The sequence below is a fragment of the Vicugna pacos genome, chromosome 13 (assembly GCF_048564905.1).
Source record: "Vicugna pacos chromosome 13, VicPac4, whole genome shotgun sequence".
Classification (NCBI taxonomy): Eukaryota; Metazoa; Chordata; class Mammalia; order Artiodactyla; family Camelidae; genus Vicugna; species Vicugna pacos.
Genome location: NC_132999.1, coordinates 23,376,938 through 23,401,264, shown reverse-complemented (window position 1 = coordinate 23,401,264; position 24,327 = coordinate 23,376,938). Strand labels below are relative to the sequence as shown.

Below are 24,327 nucleotides of genomic sequence, written 5' to 3'. Positions count from 1 at the left end.
GTCTGTATTTTTTTAATGTATTTAGGTACTTCTCTTTAGGGTGCATATATGTTAACGAGAGTAGTATCTTCTTCTTGTATTACTCCTTTTATTAAGATACAGGGTCCTTTGCCATCTTTCTGTATGGCCTTTGTTTTAAAGTCTATTTTGTCTGATATAAGTATTGCTACTCCTGCTTCCTTGTCATTTCCATTCGCATGAAATATCTTTTTCTATCCTATCACTTTCAGTCTATGCATGTCCTTCACCCTAAAGTGGTCTCTTGTAGGCAGCATATTGTAGGCTCTAGGTTTATTATCCAATCTACCACTCTATGTCTTTTGATTGGAATATTTAGTTCATTGATATTTATGGAAATTATTGATAGATGTGTGTTTATTGCCATTTTAAACTTTGTTTTCCAGTTGATTTTGTATTTCTTCTTTGTTCCTTTCATTGTCTTTTCATTTCTCCTTTCTAGGTTTGATAATTTTCTTTTTTGTTATAATGATCTTTTTTCTTTTTGCTTTTTTGACCTTATTGTATGCTTTTGTTTTGGGGTTTCCCTGATTTTCAGGAATTTTAATCCATTACAATATCTATTTGTTTTAGATTGGTAATCATATAGGCTCACACACGTCCTAAAATGATCAAGAGAAAAAAATTACATTTTATTCCTGTGCTCTCCCACATGTTATAATTTTGTTATCCTCTTTTATATCTGTTTATTATCTGGCTGATCATTGTAGTTATCATATTTCCAATTGTGTTCTCTTTCTATAGTTCCCTGCCTCTTTTCTACTTAGAAGAGAATTTTCAGTATTTCTTTCAGGATATGTTTGGTATTGGTGTACTCTTTCAGCTTTTGCTTGTCTGAGAAATTCTTTAACTCTACTCTCTTAAAAGATAGTCTTGCTGGGTAGAGTATTCTATGTTGCAGATTTTTCTCTTAAGGATTTTGAGTATCTCTTGCCACTCCCTTCTGGCTGGCAATGTTTTTGTAGAGGAATCAGCTGAAATCCTTATAGGGGTTCCCTTGCAACTAACTCTGTTTTCCTCTTGCTTCCTTTAGAATCTTTCCTTTATCTTAATTTTAGCCTTCCTAATTATAATATGTCTTGGTGTAGGTGTGTTTGAGTTCATCTTGTTTTGAACTGTTTGTTGTTTCTGTCCTTGGATATTGATTCCTTCTTTAGGTTTCTGAAGTTTTTGGTCATGATTTCTTCAAATATATTTTTGATTCCCTTTTGTCTTTCTTCTCCCTCTGGGACCCCTATTATGTGTAGACTGGCAGGCTTTATATTATGCCAGAAGCCCCTTATATTGTATTGTCAATTTTTTTCATTGCTGTAATGATTGGGTGATTTCCATTATCCAGTCTTCTAAATCACTTATTTGTTCGTCCACATTATTTAGTCTGCTGTTGACTGCCTTTAGTTCAGCTTTATTTCAGCAATGGAGATATCTGATTTTAATTGGTTCTTATTTATATTTTCCATTTCTTTTTCACAGTAATCTGCATTTCTATCAATAGCCTCTCTCTTATTTCCTAGTTCTTTTATCACTTCCTTTTCAAAGTCAAGATCTAGTAGATTGTTGAGGTCTATTTCATTGTTCATTCTTATGGGGATATTTCTTGTTCTTTTAATAGGGAGTGGTTCATCTCCTACATTTTACTTGTATTTCTCTGATTCTGTGAATTTAGGAGTAACAGTTATTTACTGTGGTCGTGAAGGGTTTTTTTTTTTTTTAACATGGGAGTGTTTCTGTGTAGACTGTGCCCATGTAATAATTTTGTCATGAGGGCTGTTTTTAGTATGGATGTTGTGATGTCACTCCTCCTCTGTGTGGTGGCTGTTATCCCCTCGACTGGGGGGATGTGATTGCTGTTGTGGTGATCAGAGCCTGCACTGGTGGTTGGGTGGTGCCTCCTCTTTCCTCTGTGGTTTTCACAGCCCTGACAGGTGCCAGGTCGGCTCCCCTTTTGCTCCTGTTTTTGGAATAGAGGCTTCTAGACTTGTTTCTGAGCTGTGGTGTGTTGTAGGTATGACTGGAGTGCTTCCACTGGGAGAGGAGCAGCTGAGTATTCCTTCAAAGATATCCACTGGGGAGTCCCATCTGTGGTGTTGTCTGTCACTCATTTTGCTAGCTTACAAACTACAGTTTGCTGACACTGCCTTTGTCTTTGCCCCAGCCATTGGAATGCCATCAACCCACCCTAATATCCCCCAGCTTCTTCACCCACAGAGCCACCACAGCAGATCTGCTGACATCAAGCACTTATACCTGCCATCATGCACATGCCACCATGCACTGAATCCACCATGAGCCACAGGGTAAGCCCAGAACCCAGACACGAGTTCACATATGCAGGCCTGCTGTTAATGGCAGACTAGCTCCTGCCACACATCTGAACTCTGCTTGTTGTACCAGAGGCATGGGTCTACAAAGATAGCAGCAGAGGGAATTTGCCACCACAGACTGGGGCTTGAATCAAATCTCAGTTTCACCTGTGTAGTCTGACAATCTCTGGGAATGTATTCAGGATTCAGCCCTGCCTCCGACAAGAGATGTCTACCAGCAATTGTACTCCTCTAGAGCAAGGTGAATATAGTGCTGTGTCTGAATAGTGCCCCACTTCTGGTTAGAATGTGGGTCACCAATTGTACAGAGCAATGCTTTCTGGGCTGTTATGGTTGTGTTGTGTTGTTTGCCTCCCCACTATGCACACCAGCAGTGGTGCTGTATATGGGAGACCCAGGCTGCTCTGCACACAAACTCAGCCTCAGCCAAGCCACACTCCAGCCCTCTGAGGCTGTCTTTGTGTAGTCAGCCCAATTCTTCTCTTTGTGTTCATGCCTTTGCTCTAGCACCCAATCCTGGCCTAACCTGACTATCTCAAGTCTCAGGCCAGGATTGTTTCAACCCTCTGTACCAATTTCTCTCTGTTCTGTCTGTCAAGCAGGTGCTTCTCTGAAGCTTCTTTTTTGTTTCAGCTGACCTCCCCACTGGTGAGGGGGCTTCCCAGGATAAGGGTGCTTTTCCTCCTTTGGAGCTCCTTCCCTAGGTGACAGGTCCAATACCAATTTCCATTCTTTATTTCTTCTTCTCTCTCTCTTACCAGGTTTTGTAAGGATTTTCCTTTTATTTCCAATCATAAGTGATATTCTGCCGAAGTTCCCCAGGCATTCTGTAAGAATTGTTCCATATGTAGATGCAGAATTTAATGTATTCGTGGGAGAGGGTGAGCTGCGTGTCTTCTACTCTGCCATCTTGGCAATGCCCCTTGAACTCACTCGTGATATATAAATAAATTTCAATCTCTTTTACACCACTGTATTTTGGGATTCTTTTTTAAAATAAACAATTCAATGTACATCTTCACTAACACATTCATCCACCTTATCTAGCATTCTCACACTTTAATTCAATAAGATTTTCTCTTATTTATATGCCCTAAATTAAATCATATAGCTAAAACAGAGAAAGTTTAGAAAATGCAGGAGGGGAAAAAAAAAGATTCCTATCATGCTATATAAACAGGCCAGTTTCTTCATTGCCCTCTCACTGTTTTAGCTCATATTAGTTTCCCCACTTAAAAATGACCTGTTCCCTTTACTCCATGTAGCCACTTGCCTAACATTTCTTCCAAGTTCACCCAAATTTCAACATTTCACAAGGGCTTATCCCAAGGGTTTCCTATTCACAGTGATCCCATCTAATGTCATGTCATGTGGTTACAAAAAGTCTGTACCAAACATTTCATCATAGATTGTCTTCTACTATGCCTGTTACATGATAAGAAATTCATAAATGTCTCTTTGAATAAATGAATCTGTGAGTAAATCAAGGTTCCTCCATTATGAAAAGTCAGATCTCATAAGTAGAGAATCGGTATCTGAGTGAAATATTTTCAGGTTGAAGTCCTTGTTTGTTCATTTTCTATGTTCAATATCTTAAGCAAATCACTTGACAGTTTTCAGTCAGTTTCCTCAGTGGTAAAACAAAAATAACATCAGAAGATTCCTAATTTGAGGGACTTTTGTAAAGAGTAAATGAAAATGAACATATATCTGTTTACAAGAGCTAGCATATAGGTCATACTTAATGTTTCCAAATTGATAGAAAGTAATGTTTGTTACAACTATTCACACCATTTAATTCCATTTGTTGAACTTCATTTTGCATTAAAACCAAAAATATTAAAAAAGCAACCCAATATAAAATAAAATTTAATAGTTCTGATGAAAAATCTTTGGGCCACAAGTAAGACTCTAGCCTTAATTTCAACCCTGGTCAGTTTTATGACTTTGGGTATATAATTTAATGTCTGTAGTCATATCTATGGTACAGTGGTAAAACAAGGCTGTAGATCAAATTTCTGATTCCAGATAAGACTGAGTAAAAGCATCCCATTTTACTCCTCCTACTCATCACTGATTGGCACAGACAAAAATGAATTCTAATAAAACCCTGTTCTCTGTACCAAAGATCCAGAAAAAGGGTGGCCCACAAGGATGAAAACTTTCAGCCTTCCTGTTCTAGAGGCAAATCCCATGAAAAAGATGTGACTCTTCCCCACCATAGTAGACTATGGGTGGAAACTTGTCTTCATCCAACATCAGTAACAACAGGGTGATACCTCTCCCCTGCTGACTCTGTGAGCTCTAGTTTGAATATCACTTCTGAACTGTAGTAGAGAGACTTCTTGGAGTACTAAGGGGGCAACATTCTGATTTCTACCACTGTAGAGAAATAAGGAGATACCCATTGCCATGGAGAAGTTATAGGGACATGGCTGACTTGCATTCCCCATGCAGCAAGGAATAGGCTTTCCTACTCAGAGGGGCTCCAGTATTTTCTCCTCATCCTCATTCTGTCCAGCCTACACTGATGAGAATGTGGGCTGGAATTCTATGGGGATGATAACACATAAGTGTGGTAGACCAGTATAGCACTGCAGAAGTTCTATAATGTAAATTGACATTTGAACCATAATCCACAAGAGTGAGCATTCTGAACATAAGTAGGTTGACTATCTGCTAAAATGTAGATTTACACAAATCCCACAGTCATATAACAAAATACCCAAAATGTCCAGGATATAGTCCTACATTACTCATGTTACAATGAATCCAGGAAATCTCAACTTCAATGAGTTGAAGACAACAGAGATGATAGAGATTTTGAAATTATAGGATAAAGATTTTAATGCAGCTATTAATGTTCCAATAAACAACTGTACTCTCAAAATTGTTAAAAATAGAAAATCTTAACAGAGAAATAGAAAACATACATGAGAACCATAGAGAAAATTTAGAAAAGAAAAATAAAATAACCTGATCAAAAACTCTCTGTTGATGCAGATTGTTAATACTAGAAGAATTAGTGAAATCGAAGATATCAATAGAAATTATCCAATTTGGACAACTCATAGAAAATAGACTGAAAAAAAGAACAGATATTGAGCTTCAGGGACTATTGTTAGAATGACAAAATATCTATCAATTGTGCCATTTGTATATAACAGTAGTAGAAGGAATTGAAAAAAATGGACTTCAGACAATACTATAGAGCTACAGTAAAGAAGACAGCATGGTATTGGTACAAACACAGACATATGGACCAATGTTACAGAATAGAGAGCCGAGAAATGAACCCACAAACTTTTGGTCAACTAATCTTTGAGAAAGGAGGTAAGAATATATAGTGGAATAAAGACAGTCTCTTTAGCAAATGTGTTGGGAAAACTGGACAGCAGCATGTAAATCAATAAAGCTAGAACACTCCTTTACACCATACACAAAAATAAACTCAAAATGGATCAAAGACTTGAACATAAGACAAGATACAATAAACCTCCTAGAAGAAAATATAGGCAAAACATTATCTGACATACATCTCAAAAATGTTCTCCTAGGGCAGTCTAACCAAGCAATAGAAATAAAAGAAAGAATAAACAAATGGGACCTAATTAAACTTACAATCTTCTGCACAGTAAAGGAAACCATAAGCAAAACAAAATGACAAACTACGGAATGGGAGAAAATTTTCGCAAATGCTGAAACTGACAAAGGCTTGATCTCCAGAATCTATAAGCAGCTCATAGACTTAATAAGAAAAAAACAAATGACCCAACCCAAAATTGGGCAGAAGCAATTCTCCAAGGAAGAAATACAAATGATCAATAGGCAAATGAAAAAATGCTCAATATCACTAATTATCAGAGAAATGCAAATCAAACCCACAGTGAGGTATTACCTCAAGTGAGAATGGCCATCATTCAAAAGTCCACAAAAGACAAATGCTGGAGAGGCTGTGGAGAAAAGGGAACCCTCCTGCACTGCTGGTGGGAATGCAGTTTGGTGCAGCCACTGTGGAAAACAGTATGGAGATTCCTCAAAAGATTAGGAATAGACTTACCATATGACCCAGGAATCCCACTCCTACTTCAAAAAGACACCTGCACCCCAATGTTCATAGCATTATTTACAATAGCCAAGACATGGGAACAGCCTAAATGTCCATCAACAGATGACTGGATAAAGAAGATGTGGTATATTTATATAATGGAATACTATTCAGCCATAAAAATGACAACATAACGCCATTTGCAGCAATGTAGATGTTCCTGGAGAATGTCATTCTAAGTGAAGTAAGCCAGAAAGAGAAAAAAAATATCATATGAGATTGCTCATATGTGGAATCTAAACAAACAAATGAAAAAAATACAAAACAGAAACAGACTCATATACATAGAATACAAACTTGTGGTTGCCAAGGGGGTGGGGAGTGGGAAGGGACAGATTGGGATTTCAAACTTTGTAGATATTGACAGGCATATGCAGAACAGATAAATGAGATTATACTGTATAGCACAGGGAAATATATACAAGATCTTGTGGTAGCTCACAGTGAAAAAAATGTGACAATGAATACATGTATGATCATGTATAATTGAGTAATTGTGCTCTACACAGGAATTTGACACAACATTGTAAATCGACTATAACTCTAAAAAAACGTAAAAAAATTGAATTGAAAAAATATTTGAAGAATTAGTAGCTGAAAAGTTCTCAAACATGATAGTAGAAAACCCTACAGATCCAAGAAGCTGTGAGTGATCGAATAAATCCAAAGACTTCAACACCAAGACATATTATAATCAAATCTCTAATAACTAAAAACAATGAAAACTACTTGAAACCATGCAGAGGAAATAAAGTCAACTCTCATGGAAAAAACACTTCAAATTATAGCGAATTTCTCATCAGAAACTAGGGAGGACAGAGAGAAGTAGCATAATACTTTTAAGAATGAAAGAAATTGTCAACCTGTAAGTCTATATCCAGGGAAAATACACTCAAAACATGAAGGAGAAATAAAGCCATTTTTAGATGAAAGAACATGAAGAGAATTATTTTGTCAGTAGACCACTTCTACAAAATGGTTAAAGAAAGTTTCTTACAGAACAAAGAACAACAGAAAGCATAAATAAATGAGTAAATGCACTAGACAATTCTTGAATTAAAAAAATTGTGTTTGACAGTCAAAAAGAAAATTGTAATACTGTCTGACATTGTATGCAATGTATGCAGAAATAATATTTAAGACAGTTTATGTATTATAAAGATAGGAAGGTAAAGTGATGAATAGTTTTAAGGTATCTAAATTCTGCCTGAAGTGGGAAAGTATCGATTCTTACTTCAATAACCTGTGTGCATAGCATGTAATTTACAGCAACCACTGAAAACACCACACAAAGAGATATACTCAAAAACAAACGTGCCCCAAAAGAACACAGCAAAAAGAGAGAAATAAAATGGAATGTAAAAAAATAGAAAATAAAAAGTAAAATGGTAGATTTAAGTGTTAACATATCTATACTTACATTAGCTATAAATGATCTGAATTCTCCAGTTAAAAGATAGAGACTAGCAGAATTAAAAAAAAAGTCCCACCTCTATGCTATAGATAAGAAACTCATTTTAAATGTACCCATATAAGTTAAGCTCAAAAGTGAAAGAACAGAGAAGAATACACTATGCAAGTCGTAATCAAAAGACAGCTGGTTTGCCTATGGTATATCAGACAAAGAAAAGTTCAAGCAAAGAAAATTACCAGAGATAAAGAGGGACATTAAATAATACTTTAGGAGCCAATTCACCAAGATGGCATAACAATGCTAATATGTACGCAGCATATAAAAGAGATGCCAAATGCATAAATGACAAGTACCAGGGCTGACTAGAGACACAGACAAAATGGTAATTATATTTGGAGACTTAAACATCCCTCTCCTAGTCACTGAGAGAATCAGTAGCTAAGAAGTCAGCAAGGGTACAGAAGAACTAAAGAACACAGTCATCTAATTATTTATAATTGACATATAGTATGGAACACTCCATCAACAGCAGCAGAATACATTATTTTTTCGAGTATACATGGTGCTGCATCTTGGGTCATAAAACTCACATTTGTATATTAAAAAAATTGAAACCATAAAAAATACGTCCTCAGACAATAATGGACTCAAGCTGGAAATCATTAACAGAAAGATAACAGGACAATCTCCCAGTACTTTGATATTACACAACACACTTCACAAACAGGGGAACAGGTATAGGTGCCTAGCTGTAGAATTCTGTAGACTAGTTCTGCCCCTTAGTGGTACCAATGGGGTGGTTCTCCCAGAAAGTGATAAGCCCTTCCCCATCTGAACGTGGGTATACATTACAGGCTTGTGTTTAAAGTGCGCCAGGTTCTTTCCAGGCAAAGGGAAACCAATATTTGTTGGGAACCTACTATAAGCTGTATTAAACTTGACCATTCACTGTTTTATTTAATGTTCACAACCGCCTATCACAGTGTTGTCTCTCAGTAAGTTACCAGCGCTGAGAGGCAGGGAAGCAGCTGAAGACTGTTGGGAAAGTGTTGGATGTTGGAGAGAATTTTAAGGAACCCAGAGCAGCCACAGTTTCTAAGCCCTGACAGGAGATGATTACAAAGAAGTGGAAAGAGGCTACAAGAAGGGTTCCACGTGGCTCCCTAAGGATTCTGAACTTGGAAGGCAGTTGGGGATTAGGAGCAATCTAAGTAGAGGAATGACATTTTAAATGATTATTTTAGGGGAGAGGATTGCAGAGTGAGGAGGCTGAAGGTGAGGGGCTCAGTCTTGGGCGGATGCAAGAAAGTCAGTTGAAAAGTGGTGAGGATTTAGGTAATCACATTTTACTCATGGGAAATGCAGTCTCCAAGAAGGAAAGTAAAGCATTCCCCGCCCGCCTTGGTAATAATATTAAAAAGACGTGATTATATTACAAATAGGATGTGCTAGCAATGTGTACCATGACACATAATTAAATGACTTAAAGAATGTATCATGCCTGACACATTTAATAGTACACAGCACAAAATTGTACCCGTAGAAAGGGCAGGTGAAGTCATTAGTTGAAGGTGAGGACAATAAGGCTCAAAGTGGGGTGTACCCGGGAACCTGCTTTGGCGTCAGAGCCCTCCCCATCCTTCTGTCCTCGGTACCCAAACTGGCCCTTGCCCTACACGTCAGGGTGAACCCAGGCACCTTCGCCTTCTCTTACCCGCTGAAGCGACAGGTGAACCTTCTTAAAGTCCAGATAGAAGAGGTGTCCCACGAAGGGCAGGCGCGGGGGCGCAGGCGGGTAGTTCTTTGGGCGACGACTTTTGAGGAAATCAGCAAAGAAGAGAAATACAACTGCACCCAGCAGGAGAGAGCGGAGACAGAGCAGCCCCCAGACAGCGGCTGCCACGGAGCCCAAAGCTGCAAGCATGGCTGAGATGCCGGCTACCTCCTCAGCGTTCTGCGCAGGCCCTGGTCTGAGGCGGGGCTCTTGAGTCTGAGCTCCCAGCCCCGCCCCCTTCCCGGCCCCTCCCTTGGCCCCGCCCCACCCCGCCCCACTGCAGGCAGTGCCTTCCCCTCCCCGCCCCCAGGTCCAGCCACCCTGACACCGCCCACTCGCAGGTCCCAGCCCCCACTTGCCTGCCTTGCCTGCCTGGCGACCAGTAGCCAGGCTTCTGCCAGTGTTCAGGGCTCTTTCCCCAGACCCGCCTCCTGCTGCAACCGCACCACCCACACCGGGTCCTCTCCTTCCCTTCTCCTGCATCCAGCCTGCCTGACAGCCCCACTAGAAGCCAGAGGCCAGATTCCTGGGAGAACATGACCAGGTTTCAGAAAAGGCCAGGCTAGGAACTTTTTTAGTTCCTATTTACAAAACTTGTCTCTGTGAGATCATGGGCCTCTAGGGGTTATGGTTTCATTGCATCTGAGAGTGGCAGGGACATTTGAGCTCCCTGTTTCTCAATCACCCCCTCACTCACTGATTGGAACTGCGCCTGGTGAACTTTAATCAGGGTAACGGCAGCACCTGACATTTCTTGGGCGTTCACTATATACCAGGCGTTGCATCAGCCTCTTTCCATAAATTGCTCAATTCCGACAAAATTATGCAGATGCTTTCTTCCTTCCATCTTGCAGTTGCAGAAACTGAGACAGAGACACGTCCTAAATAAGTGGTAATAAATGAACCCACTGGTCTGCAAGACATCTTAGGACTCCCTGGATTTGTAACTGTTTTGAAGATAAACATGTGGAGCTGGCTGGCCCTGTTTGAAGTCCATGAAAGCTTTTGTTAGAGCAAGCAGGTAGAGAGAGATGAGCAGAGAAAGGGGGATGCAGGCCAAATGGCAGGAACTGGGCAGAAAGGAGCAGCACAGGCTACATACAGGAAACCATATATCATGTGAGCACCAGGGGTCCCCGGGCAGAGAAAGAAAAGCAGGGACCTCTGAAATGATAAGTGGTCACACATTTTGGGGTGAAGAGCAGCCTGAAGGACAACAAAAAAAAAGGTGGAAAACAGCAAGAATCTCAGGTATTTGAATGTACTTTTTGCTCATTATGCCCTGATTTCAATAAAATTAGCCTTGCAGATTAGAAGCACCCTTCATGCACTGAGGCCAGGACACTTCCTATCCAGACTAAATATGCACAAAAATCCCTCCTCCTTTTGGGAAGGCAGAGTTGGGGTAAAATCAGGGAATATTGCCACTTGCAGCAACATGGATGGACCTAGAGATTATCATATTAAATGAAGTATGTCAAAGACAAATATCATATAACTTGTATGTGGAATCTGAAAAACTGACACAAATGAACTGATTTACAAAACAGAAAGAGACTGAGAGACAGAAAACAAACTTACGGTTTCCAGGGGGAAGGTGGGAGGGAGGGATAAACTGGGAGTCTGGGATTGCCACATGCAAACTACGATGTGCGGAACAAACAACAAGGTACCGCTGTACAGCAAGCAGGATAAGCCAGTACTGAGCAACCTACATCTACCACAAAGACAGCTTTGGGACCTGGCTCAATCAGGGATACACCAGTGGAGGGCGGATGGCGGGGGCATGTGTAGAGGCCGCCGTGGGCTCAGGATGTCTGCTGACGGGTGGCAATATGTTCCCCTCCAGTTAGTTGTTTGGCCTGAGGCATCCCAGCACTTAAGCCTATAGACCGCTGGGTGGGCCAGGTTTTGGTGCTAATGACCCAGGCAAGATGTCAGCCTCCAGGAGAGTTCGTAGAGATGTGTACTGTCCAATATGTCCGTCACCAGCTTTTACGTCCCCAGGGTGAGCCACAGCCACCCCCCACCTCCCCAGGAGACACTGCAAGACCAGTAGGCAGGTCTGACCCAGGCCCCTATGAAATCACCATTTTTGACCTTGGTCCCAGAGCACATGAGATTCTATGTGTGTAGAATGTCTTAAGAGTAGAATGTCTGTTTTCCCCAGTCTTGTGGAGCTCTTGCAATCAAGCCCCACTGGCCTTCAAAGGGAAATGGCTCTGGGGGCTCTTCCTCCTGATGCCAGATCCCAGGGCTGGCACGTGCCGTGGCGCTCAGAACTCCCACTCCCCTGGAAGAACCTCCACGATAGAATTATTCTCCTCCTTGTGGTTGGCCCACCTAGGGCGTATGGGACCCATTGATATCGCCAGTGCACCCCTCCTACCATCCCACTGTGTTTCTCTCTTTATGTCTTCAGTTGTAGAGGATCTTTTTTGGTAGGTTCCGACCTTTGTTATCGATGGTTGTTCAGCAGTCAGTTGCGGCTTTGTTGTGTATGTGAGAGGAGGTGAGCTCAAGGTCCTTCTATTTTGCCATCTTGATGAGATCCTCCAGACAAACTTAATTTCCAAAAATACTATGGCAGGCTGATGAAACTTGTTTCATGTAACAAGTGAATAGCTAGTACTGAGCTAGTCCTTCTACCATTCACAACCAGAACAGACAAATAAATAAAAATAAAATTTCAGAATATATATGTACCCCAATGTTCACAGCAGTACTATTTACAATAGCCAAGACTTGGACACAACCCAAGTGCTCATCAATAGGAGATTGGTTTAAGATGTGGTGTCAACATATGTATACATTGGAACATTACTCAACCATAAAAAGAATGAGTAATTGCCATTTGCAGTGTCATGGATGGACCCAGCGAATATCATACTAAGTGAAGTAAGTCAGGCAAAGACCAATATTATATGATATCACTTTTATGTTGAATCTAAAAAATAATACAAAAAATTATGTATACAAAACATTAATAGACTCTCAGACATAGAAAACTAACTTATAGTTACCAAAGGGGAAAGGAGGGTGAGGGGGAATAAACGAGGATCTCTAATGGGATTAACAGCTATAAACTATTATACATACATTAGATAAGCAGCAAGAATTTACTATATAACACAGGGAGTTATATTCAATATCTTGTAATCACCTATAACAGAAAAAAATCTGAAACATATATGTGTATAAGTGAATCACTTTGCTATATACCTGAAACTAACACAATATTGCACATCAACTATATTTCAATGAAAAATAAGCTTTCACTTCAGGCCCCTGATCCCCCAAAGAAAAGAACAGCTGAGATCAACTATAAGCTGTATGACTTTCTGTCTGGAGACATTAACTTGACTCCCTTATGAGAAAGAGGGGGATTTAGATCACAGCAATCACATCTTGTTAAGATGAGAACATATAGATTGGCATTTGGGGTGACTGCTAAAGATGGAGCTACAGAGCAGAAAACACAAAGGAGGAAGCTATGCCAAGGAAGAACCCCATGAATACTCAGAGAGATCAGCTAAATAGCGCACTGTGCACGTGTAGAGTGAGACTCCATGAGGCTGGGCAAAGAATATCCACTGGTGATAAAACAACTGCCAGAGAGCTGTCAGCTTAATGCCTGCCAGAACTTTTACACAGTTGAAATTATTTGGATTCTGAACAGAGTGTAGAGACCATATTGACCACTTAGAGGCCCTGGAAATATCACATTTTCAGAGCCCAAGAAAGAATCCTGCCCTTGACCCACTCTAACAAAGCTTTAAAACAAGCCTTGAAAAAAAAAAAAGACGTTCGTCAGATAAATTAACGGCCTATCAAACAAAATTCAACATTCTTTAAAGGACGACAACAGAATCCAAACACTCAATCTGAAAATTTTACTTAGTCAATCCACAATTACCATACGTAGAAAGAATTGGGAATATGTGATCCATACCCAGTAGAAAAACCAGTTAATAGATGATACAATTTGATAGAAATGATGAAGTATCAGAAAAAGCTTTAAAATGAAAATAAGTATATTCAAGGATTTAAAAGATCACATGAAATTAGTCGAGAGAAATACACTGTAATAGTAATCAGCAAATGATACTTCCAGAGTAGAAAAAAATACATGACATAAAAATGTAACAGATGGACTGAATGGCAGAATAGATTCTCCAGGAAAAAAACCCCAAAAAACTGAACTTGGAGTACTTGAATGCAGGGCAAAAGAATTTATCCAAATCAAATAGAGAGGAATAAAAAAAACAGCCTGAAAAAAAATTAACATATCTTTAGTGTCTAGTAGGTCAGTATCATGGGGACTAACCTATGTGTGACTGAAATCCCAGTTATATGAGGCCGGGGGTGAGTTCATGAAAACGATTTGAGGAAATAGCGACCAAAATGAAACCAAATTTTCTAAAACTATTAAACTCACTGATCCAGTTGTGTCCATGAACCCCAATGAGGAGAAACACACAGAAGACTATACAAAGATGTTACAAACAAACTACTGAGAAGCAATGATACAGGAAAAGAATCCTTAAAAATACTCCTAAAAAGGAGACTCATAACAAATAGGAGAACAAATATACAAATTATTACAAACTTTTATTAGGAAGTGTAAACCAGAAAACAACAACATGTCATCTTCAAAGTGCTAAAAGAAGAATTCTGGTAATCTAGAATTTTGTATTTGGTGAAATTATTCTCCAAAACTGAAGTCAAAGTAAAGTCATTCTGTCTCATTAAAAAAGAGGGTAAACATGGAAGGAATCCAGGGCACAATGTACTGCGCTGGTTTCCGAGAGCTGAGGTGGGGGAGGGACCAACCCGAGGGACTTCCCACACTCATCCCTCCCCCTGGAGACCGCTGTGCCATGGAGAGAGTGATGAAAGATGCCATGGCTGCATGTGTTTCAGAAAGTTTTCCCGTGGTGCCCCTTCCCCAGTGGGCACCGCCACTGCGCACTTATTTGTAGGTATACGATCCCCCACTCCCCAGCAGCACCAGCACTCGACTGTGGGCTTGAAGAAGAGACAGCCCTGTTCCTCCCTTGTCAGTCACTGGGTATCTGCCTCAGTTCATGCTCAAAAAATAAGTGTTCTATTCATGTGAAAATACTATTTATGTGAGACTTATTTCCAAAGCACAGCTCCATCTACGCTTTCTAAGAAGATAAGTCAATTCCGAATGTTTGGTTTTTCCACACAGAGGAAGATATCACCGGAGTTATGTGGATATTGGGGGAAGCAATGCAATTTTATTAAATAAGAAAATGCTAAGTTAATAGCCATATTGCAGGATTGCATTCATCCAAACTAAGCAGAGTAAAACAAAGGAGAATCTTCTAATACAAATCTATTTGGAACTGTCATTTGAGAGACGTAATGGCAGAAACACCAGTGTGTACTTGTGATAAAGTTAAAACAAGGCAAGAATTCCTCATAAAGTAGGTCAGAGCTGTGAAGCTTCTGTCTAATTCCTGACATTTCCAGTCCTGTCCTGTCCCTCTGTCACAGGGCTGACCTTGGGACACAGCAAGGTCCTGAGCAGTCCTGGGAGTCATTCCCCTACACTTTCATTCCACACGGAAAGAGAAAGAGCATTTGTGAGGCTCTCACTGTGGACGGAACAGCACACGTGTAACAGGAGGTGAAAACGGGCCTCTTCCTTTCTCGGTTTCAGCTGCATCCAGTTGCCGCCAGTCAAAGGGCCCCTGGAAAGCAGTCTTGAGGCCCTAGTTCTACAGTAAGGCACGGGAACCCCGGGCGGGCCCTGCCAGGGGGCGTCAGGAAACAGTTCTTATAACCCCTGCAGCTGACTCCTCTGAAGAGGATACATAATAGCAGGGAAGGAGGGACAAAATCTCTCCCCTTGAGAGCCCTGCTGGCCGACGTGTGGCTGCCCCAGGGTCCGACTGCTAACTCTCATGCGCCATTTTGCAAACTCTGACCTGAGCCACGTCAACAGACCAGAAGCAAATCCAGGACTAAGGAAGAAGGAAGCAGGAAGCAGGCAGGTCACAGCTACAAATTTTATGATGTGCCTTATGGTTATCAGATCAGTAAAGTCCATTATTTACTCTGATTTTTATAGTGATTCTTCCTTTAGAGAAAAATCATTACCCTCTTTTCATCCTATGGGTAAAAATGCAAATCCCTCCCAACATAACTGATGCACTCAGGGCTACACTGGGGATGGGAAACCTGGGGTTTGGATCCAGTTTCCTCTGAGTCCAAGTCCTAGGACCTTCCTCAGAGGCAGGTCACCCTGTTTTTTCATTTCTCAGCGGGCAACAGTGCCATGGCGGCAAGGGGACATGGGATTTCTTCTTGCTTTCCCTCCCCCGCCCTCCCGGACAACCTCATGCCCGGGGAACAGCACAGATGCGGTAGGGGACTGGGGAGACCGTCATGCAGGTGTTGAACTTCAGACTCAGCTTCTCATTGTCTGGAGGCCTGAAGGTGAATTTTTGCACAAGGGAAGTAAAGAAAATGAACAACTCGGACCTGGCCAACTGCTCTCCAAGGCACACCCGCTTTCCTGAAAGACAAAAACATAAGACGAGTTAATTTCCCAGGCGGTGTCTGTGCCCAGCAACGACTGAAACCTTCCACCACGTCTTGCAAAACCTGAGCAAACGGAGGGCCTGCTGGGCCCTGGGGCTTAATGGACTTGGCTTATTTGACCAAAACCACCTGAGTTAACCAAGGCACAGAAGCATCTATCCACAGTCACACACTCCAGTGCCTCCAAGGGTCAGGCAGGTGAGCACAGGTGTGAAGGTTCAGCCTGTGGATGAAAGAAGTGAGAGGTCTGGGTTGGCTAGTAAGTGGAGTCTGGCCTAAAGTCTTTCAATAATCCAATAGCAAACTACAAAGATGAAAACCCACACCCTTTGTTACTATTTTTTAATTCTTAAAAGCAAACTGATTAAAAGTATAGGTGAGTAAATGTCAGAGGAGGCACCTTTTCCCTGCATCAGATTTCTCTCTTTAATGGTTGGGAATCTCCCTGCCATGGTCCTCCCTTGTAGGACAGGACCCATCTCATCCCCTCTGTGCTCTGACACCAGCTCCAGTCTCCTGCTGCCCCTCCCCTTTCTGAATGCCCTTCTCACCCCACATTGCTATCACCAGCTCCTGTGTGTGATGGTATTAATACCTTACTTATTTTCCAAGTAATACAAGTTCACTGCAAAAAGAAATAAAAGTGTGAAAAGTATAAACAGAATAAATGATATTTGTAATTCTATAATCCTTGTTAAAAATTTTAACATATTTCCTCCCTCTCCTACGGCCATTATGGAAAACAGTATGGAGATTCCTCAAAGAACTAAAAATAGACTTACCCTATCATCCACCAATCCCACTCCTGGGCATATATCCAGAGGGAACACTAATTCAAAAAGATACATGCACTCCAGTGTTCATAGCAGCACTGTATACAATAGCCAATACATGGGAGCAACCCAAATGTCCACTGACAGATGACTGGATAAAGAAGTTGTGGTGTATGTACACAATGGAATACTACTCAGCCATAAAAAGAATAAAATAATGTCATTTGCAACAACATTGATGCACCTGGAAATCATCATTCTAAGTGAAGTAAGCCAGAAAGAGAAAGAAAAATACCACATGATATCACTCATGTGTGGGATCTAAAAAAAAAAAAAAGAAAGAAAGAAAGAAAGGAAAATAGAAAAAAAGAGGACACTAATGAACTTATCTACAAAACAAAAACAGACTCACAGACATAGTCAATAGTCTTATGGTTACCAGTGGAAAGAAGCTGGTAAGGGGTAAATTTGGAGTCTGAGATTCATAAATGTTAACCACTATATATAAAAATGCATAAAAAATTATTTTCTGTATAGTAGATGGAACTATATTCAGTATCTTGTAATAATCTTTAATGAAAAACTATGAAAATGAATATATGTATATATATATATGCATGACTGGGACATTGTGCTGTAAACAAGAAATTGACAGATTGTAACTGACTAAACATCATTTAAAAAGTAAAATAAAATAAAAGTTGCCTACCCCTCCCTAAAAAGAAAAGAAACCTCTCTCTCTCTTAATTGTACTTTCCTTATATTAAGAAAGGAGAAACTGATCCATTTTTTGTCTAACTACTAATAACAAGGTTGGTGTAAGAATTAAACGAGATGATTTGCTTATAAATGAGTTCTGTGATTAAGAGTGTGATACAACCCTCAGTAGCAAAAAACACAGTAAGGGAAAAATAAATATAACACGTGAAATACACAGGTGAAACTTTGTAATGTAATGTGACACCTGAAGCCCTTGCAGACAGGAAGACTGGAAGGTATTCCTTCACCTCATATCTGCTTTCCTATTACGAAGTGACTGGTCCATTGTGAGCAAAGGTGACATAGAACCAGATGAAGATAGACAAAGAAGATCTGATCACAGTCAGTCCAGGTACACTCAGGACAGTGTCATGCAGCACGGGTCAAATTTCAATTCATCCCTTCTTCTGCCTTAGTAGAGTCATCAGTCAATGATTCTGTCTCAAAATTAACCTATATTTAAGTTTAAAGTAATGATAGGAAAACTGTGATGAATTTCAGAGTGTCAATTCACTGTAGCCTTTAGTAACTTTCCTAGGAGACACTGGTAGGAGAAGCATGGGCTTTAGTTGTTGATAAACCCGGTTTACACTGAGTACTAGCTCTGCCACCTGAGCTTGTGACTTCAGATGCCATATTGTTGCTGCTAAGCCTCAGTTTCCTTATCTCCAAAGTGGTGACAGGAAGTTGAACCTTGTAAGGTTACACTACAACATTATACTGTATGAGAGAGATTCTATTTTCTACTTCATTCATTATCTTATCCTCAAGCCTGAATGCTTGACACACAGTAGGTGCTCAGGAAATATTTCTACAACTAAGGAACTGGGAGTTTACTTGAAACCATCTCTGCAAAATATATAACTCAATATCTGAAATATGCTAAGAATTTTTCCCACACATCTTACAATGTTCTGAGTTAAAGCCCCCATCTGGATCTGGCTGCCTTGGAAACATGAGAGTTTTAACTGCATCCTACTTCTTGTCTTTCAAGTTCTGTACAATGTAAATCTATTAACCAGATTAGAATTTAAAAAGGTAAATGATGTCTTCGGGGAGCATTCATAGAGTAGAATCCCACATAGTTACGCCTGCACCTTATAAGCCCATTAGGAAGAGGACACCGCCCCGTTCCTGCCCCGTCCCACGCCATTCTTAGAAATTGGATCTAGTTCTGTGTAAGTGGGTGACCCTTAAAAAGAACTTGAAATATTGAAGAACTCCAAAATGATGGCAAGTGTCCAGTCTTCTTTGTGGACAACAAGCAGGGTTTCAGCTTCTGTCTCAGTGTTCTTGGGACAGAACAACGTGAAATGAAATTCCATCAGAGTAAAACCAGGACTAAGGAATTAAGGACATGAGTCCTAGTGATGCTCCCCCCAGGGAACCCAGAGGTGCAGCAACATCAAGAGGGAGTCAGGATGTGCAGGGCTTTTCAAGGACATTCCTACAAGAGCAGAGCACTCAACGAAGAGTAGAGAAGGGCTGAGAGAGGGACTCTGGGTCGCCACACTTGTATTTATTACATCTCACCTGCTGAGAAAGGCAGAAAAGCTTCCCTTTTCTTAAACTGTCCATTCTCCAGAAAGTGCTCCGGATTGAACATGTCTGGAGTAGTCCACTCTGCGGGGTCCCTGTGCAGTCCAGTCAGGTTGATCATGACCATGGATCCCTATAAAAGGCAGCAAAGACTCAGGAAAGGCTTGATCCACAAAACACACCTGTACAGATGGCAGGTGTCCCCTGGGATCCCACACCCAAACCTGACAGCAGTCTGAACCCTCTCAACCTCCCCAGCCCACCATCCTCTGAGCCCAACCCCGAGGACACTGCTCTTTACCATGGGATAGATTACAATGACTGATGTAACTGTCTGCTGGGACTTTTACCAGGGAAGTGTGACCACTCTTGACTGCAGAATAGATCTCTCCAGGGACATGTTAGTGTAGAACTTGGGGTGGAACATGTGCATCAATGAAGAATACTGTGACAGCTGGAAAGTCAATGTTTCCCAAAACCAACCCAGCTGCTCCCTGAAGTGATAACTATGGCAGCTCTTTCAAGGTAAAAATGCCTCATGTATCTTTGTTTCCCCCATTCTCTACCCTCCACTGTCTAGGACATTCCACAAAAGGGTGAATGAGAGAATCAGGACGTCCAGTGAAGGAACCACTATCCTTCCAGGTACATAGCAAGAACCCCAGGAGTCCCCCTTAATACCTCCCTTTCCCTCATTCTGCTTTCATCCAATCCTTAACAAGGCTGGTCAAGTTTACTTTAAATTTTGCTTGCATCTATCTCCTCCAGTTTAGCTCCACCACTGCCACCCTGGTCCAGGCTACCCCCTTGCTACCCTCAATAGCAGTCTAACTACACTCCATATCCTCTCTTTCCTCTTTCAGTGTGCTCCAAATACTGAAGGAAGAATTAGCTTTGAAAAGGACTTTGTCATGTGACACCCATCCACCCAGCACACCTGGAACTTGACAGACACTCTCAATAGCTCCCTGTCACTCTTAGATGAAGCGTGCATCACCTCACACCGTCTGAGCCCCTCCCTCTGCCTGCACTCCCACTGCAGGGAGCTGCTTGCAGTTTCTAAAAGTCACCACATGTCCCCACTCATGCCCATGCCTGTTTGCCTGCTGTTCGCCTTGCCTGGAATGTCTTTCCTCCCCACTTTGCCACCGAGTTAACTCTTACTCATTCTTTAATCTTCATCACTGCTTTTTGGAAGCCTTCTCTACCCACTTCAGCTCCCAATCCCCGTTCCAATTCGCCTACTTCTTTAGAGAAACCAGTGACTTTTTTCTGCTGGGCAGTTATCATGATTTGTAAATATAAACTTGTATGATTATTGTCCTCAGAGTTGTTTTCCCAGACCTGAACATTTTAGGTCCTAAATACCGTTTGTTGATTAAGAAAGAACAATGACTGCTATTTGGAGCATTTTACTGTTCACTACATTAATCGTTCTACATGCATGGTCTCACTCTACCTCCACCTGTTAGGTAGGTTTAAATTAATTTTCACAGATAAAGAAATTGAAGCTCAGGAAGTTAAATAAGTTGCCTAGAGTCACGGGGTGGGAGGAGGTAGAACCATGATTTGAACCAGAACATTTGACTTCAAAGCTCTGTCTCGGAGGCTCTACAACACACAGTCAATGACATGGCAAGGTTCTCTGGATGATTTTTCAAGCAGCCTTTAAAAATCAGAGTAGAACAAGACTTGAGCCCAATCTACGGAGCTACATGAATCACTATAAAAATGCAAAGAGCACCTGTGAAATAATTCAGACCCCAGTCTCCTCCCACAGGATTGTCCATCAGGAGGAAAACAGGAAAGGCAATGCCCCCAGGAACAGCTGCTTTTCCTGGCTCTGCAGGGACAGTGACCCAGGGGTGTCCCATGGGTAAGATCCTCTGGTTCTACCTCTTGAGATTGTCCCCAGCTAAGACATACACAGAGGGACTTAGCCAACCTAGAATGCATCCACAGGTGGCAAGAAAGCAAAGGAAGTTTAACTGTGTAGTTGCAAGTGCAACGCTAAGGGGAACAGGAGAGTGACCTACCCGTATCCTAAGGGGAGGGGGCAGTGACAACAGTTTCCTTTGTGATGACAGGGAGGGACCAACTGAGGACACCGGCAGGGAGACTCTTAAAGTCAGAGTAAAGCAACTCCTGTGCAGAGAACATGGTGGAGTTAAAAAAAAAAAAAAAGACCTGATATTCAAAACGTTTGTTTTCTGAATTCACTTTGTAGTTCAGACATCTTAGGCAAGCTTATTCACTCCCTGAGCCTCAAGTTAAATTTTTAAAGTGGGACTAATGGAATCATTCTGAACACTGATGTAGACATTTTGAAGGAACCCACATAGTCCATGGTACATCATTGCTGCTTAATGAGCATCAGTTCCTTTCTCTCCTTTCTGATATTTAACAGGGCACACACTTGGCTTGGTTTCCCTTGTGAGATGATAGTTCCATCACAGGGTGTAGGGCAAAGCTGGAAAAGTACCCGTGTGGATATTATGCTAGAAACACCAGCATGAACGTGACGTTGGTTCACATGGTCTCAAATGTCCCTTCATGTTTCAATATTCTCTAATCCCAAGATTGTGAAGCCAAATTTTCCAAAGTTAGTCTGGGAGGTCCCTAGTCCTGTGAGAAGCTCTACCAAGGCAAAGAAAGGACCTCGTGTCAAAGTCTGACTGAGAACCGCTGCTTGCTGTCTCCCCACAGAGAATCTCAGTGCACATCACACAGTCAAAACACTGAGAAATCTCACAGCGAAGGAAAGCCAGGCTTTGCCTACACACATTTGACCTAGGAACCCCCTTCTTCTCCATAATATATATTATTATCTACCCGAACTGATGTTCTAGAGACAACACACAGACAAAAGAAACTAGCATGAGTGTAGTATCTCTGTCCCCATTTAAGTGATCCCGTAGGACAAAAATCCAAGTCACTGTCCCAGGTGAGAGTCCCACCATTTAAAAAGGTGAGCGTGGAGATCTGAGGCCACGAGAGAGGCCCTCGTTACCTTGGGCAGGTGGTATCCAGCCAGCGTGGTGTCCACTGTCACCTCCCTGGGCACGTTCAGGGGGATGATGTTGCCCATCCTCTGCACCTCGTGGATGACAGCGTTGGTGTAGGGCATGGACTCCCGAGCTGCCGTGCTCGGCTGCTGACTTTGGCCAAGCACCCTGTCGATCTCAGCCTGAACTTTTTCTGAAAAAGCAGAGAAAGTCCTATTATTCTAGTATTCATTACCCTCCTTGAGCCTGGTTCAGCTAAGGAATGAAGTAACCAGGATCAAAATGGCTAGAGTTATAGCAGGCTGTGTAGACGGTAGTTTCTCAGGGAGGTACCTGAGTGCAAAGTGGGCGCTGGTTTAAGACAAATCTGGTTACAATTCTTTCTCCTCAATATTCCTGGTGCAAGTTACTGAAACTCAATTTCCTCTTCTTATTAATGAGGATAAATCTACTTTCATCTTTAAGATGTTTCAAAATTTACATCAACTGATTTAGGGGAGTGTCCAACGAATTAAGAAAAACCTGCTAATTGTGCTCCACTAAAGGTTTTTCTCTTTTTCTAGGGTAATAGAAATTTTATTTGGATACCTGGTTCCCCAGCTAAAAACTCCATTTCCAAGATTCCCTTGTGACCTATGTTTTGGAATAAAGAATGTATGTTGAGGGATGTTTAACACTGGGAACATTCCCTTAAAGTTAAGGTTGCTTCTCCCTTCCCTTCCTATTGGTGGAAACGCAGCCTTATTGGTGAGGCAACTTTGAGACGGCCACAAAGGGCATCATTCTAGACACAACAGAGTAATACATTAGACAGAGCTTGGAACCTAAAATTCTGCACAGTCCAGCTTAGAATTTTTCACTTGAGAGAAAAATAAATCTTTTTTTTTACATACCATTAGAAAACTTTAAAAATTTTGGTTAAAAAATGTACAGTTTAACATCATAACCATTTACATATATAGTTTAATAATGTTAAGTACATTCACCTTGTTATACAACCAACCACCAGAACTTATTTTTCTTGCAAAATTGAAACTTTGCATCCATTCAGTGAAAACTCCTCATGTTCCCCATCTCCAGCTTCTGACACCCAGCATTTTACTTTCACTTTCTATGAATACACCAAATCCTGATACCTCCTATACATAGAAACATACAGTATGTGTCCTTTTTTGATTGGATTAGCTTGGTGTCATGTCCTCAGGGTTTCCATATGAAAGCATGTGTCAGGATTTCTCCTTTTTAAGGCTGAATAATATTCCACTGCATGTCACGATTTGTTTGTTCATCCATTAACCTGTGTTGCTTCCCCTTCTGTCATTTAAGCCATTGGTATTTTGGAATCTCTAATAGAGAAGCCATATCTAGATCCTAACTAGCTTTTAAACTTAAAACAAAAACAAAAACAAAAACCCTGTGATTCACAATTACAAATACATTGTACACCATGACTCAGGACACAGGAGTAAAAATATACACACATGTACAGTATACACTTATGCATATATAAGGTAAGAAATGAGAATTTCATGAAAAATACTTGTCTGTAGTACACTGGAAGCACTCTGATTTTTCCATTTGTTTTAATTGAAGGAAAAAGTTAATCTTGATCCACTAAATTGACTCTATGTTCTTTTATCAAACTATTACCGAGTTTAAAACCCTGTACCCCAACAGTGTTTATCCTTCATGTGCACAAAGTGTTCTGGGGTCTTGAGAAAGCAAAACGATGGTACCAGTCACTGTCCTGCAATGAGCTACAGCCTGTGGGGAGATATGTAGATAATGCTCAAAAAGCAAAGTGATGGAGGTGCACGTGGTTGTCCCCAAAGGAAGAAACGCTAGTGGTTTCCTAGAGAGTGGGGAGACATCTGAGTGGGGTGTGTGTCTGAGTAGATTCTTCAAGCATAGCTAGTGGTCTACCGTGTAGAGAAATTAGGGAAGTACTTCCCTGTGTTATTCTTCTAGGGAGGAGCAGGTGTGATGGCACAGAGGCGTAAATTAGGACGGTGTAATGAAAACCACATGTCATTTAGTGAG

At 41.1% G+C, this 24,327-nt stretch overlaps 2 protein-coding genes across 4 annotated transcripts in view; both read right to left on the bottom strand.

Moving 5' to 3' along the window:
* Positions 1–9,835, bottom strand: part of LOC102524867 (cytochrome P450 2J2-like) — a 35,846-nt gene extending 26,011 nt beyond the window's left edge. Inside the window, exon 1 of the mRNA XM_072974326.1 lies at positions 9,579–9,835. Within this exon, the coding sequence (XP_072830427.1) occupies positions 9,579–9,788 (210 nt within the window). The 5' untranslated portion in view covers positions 9,789–9,835. The remainder of the gene's footprint in view (positions 1–9,578) is intronic.
* Positions 9,836–12,611: 2,776 nt separating this feature from the next.
* Positions 12,612–24,327, bottom strand: part of LOC102535306 (cytochrome P450 2J2-like) — a 59,484-nt gene continuing 47,768 nt past the window's right edge. For all 3 annotated transcript variants that reach the window (XM_072974332.1, XM_072974331.1, XM_072974333.1), the window contains exons 7-9: positions 22,293–22,480; positions 19,277–19,415; positions 12,612–16,185 (exon numbers count right to left, since the gene is read on the bottom strand). In XM_072974332.1, coding sequence (XP_072830433.1) covers positions 16,007–16,185; positions 19,277–19,415; positions 22,293–22,480 — 506 coding nt within the window. In that variant the 3' untranslated portion in view covers positions 12,612–16,006. The remainder of the gene's footprint in view (positions 16,186–19,276; positions 19,416–22,292; positions 22,481–24,327) is intronic.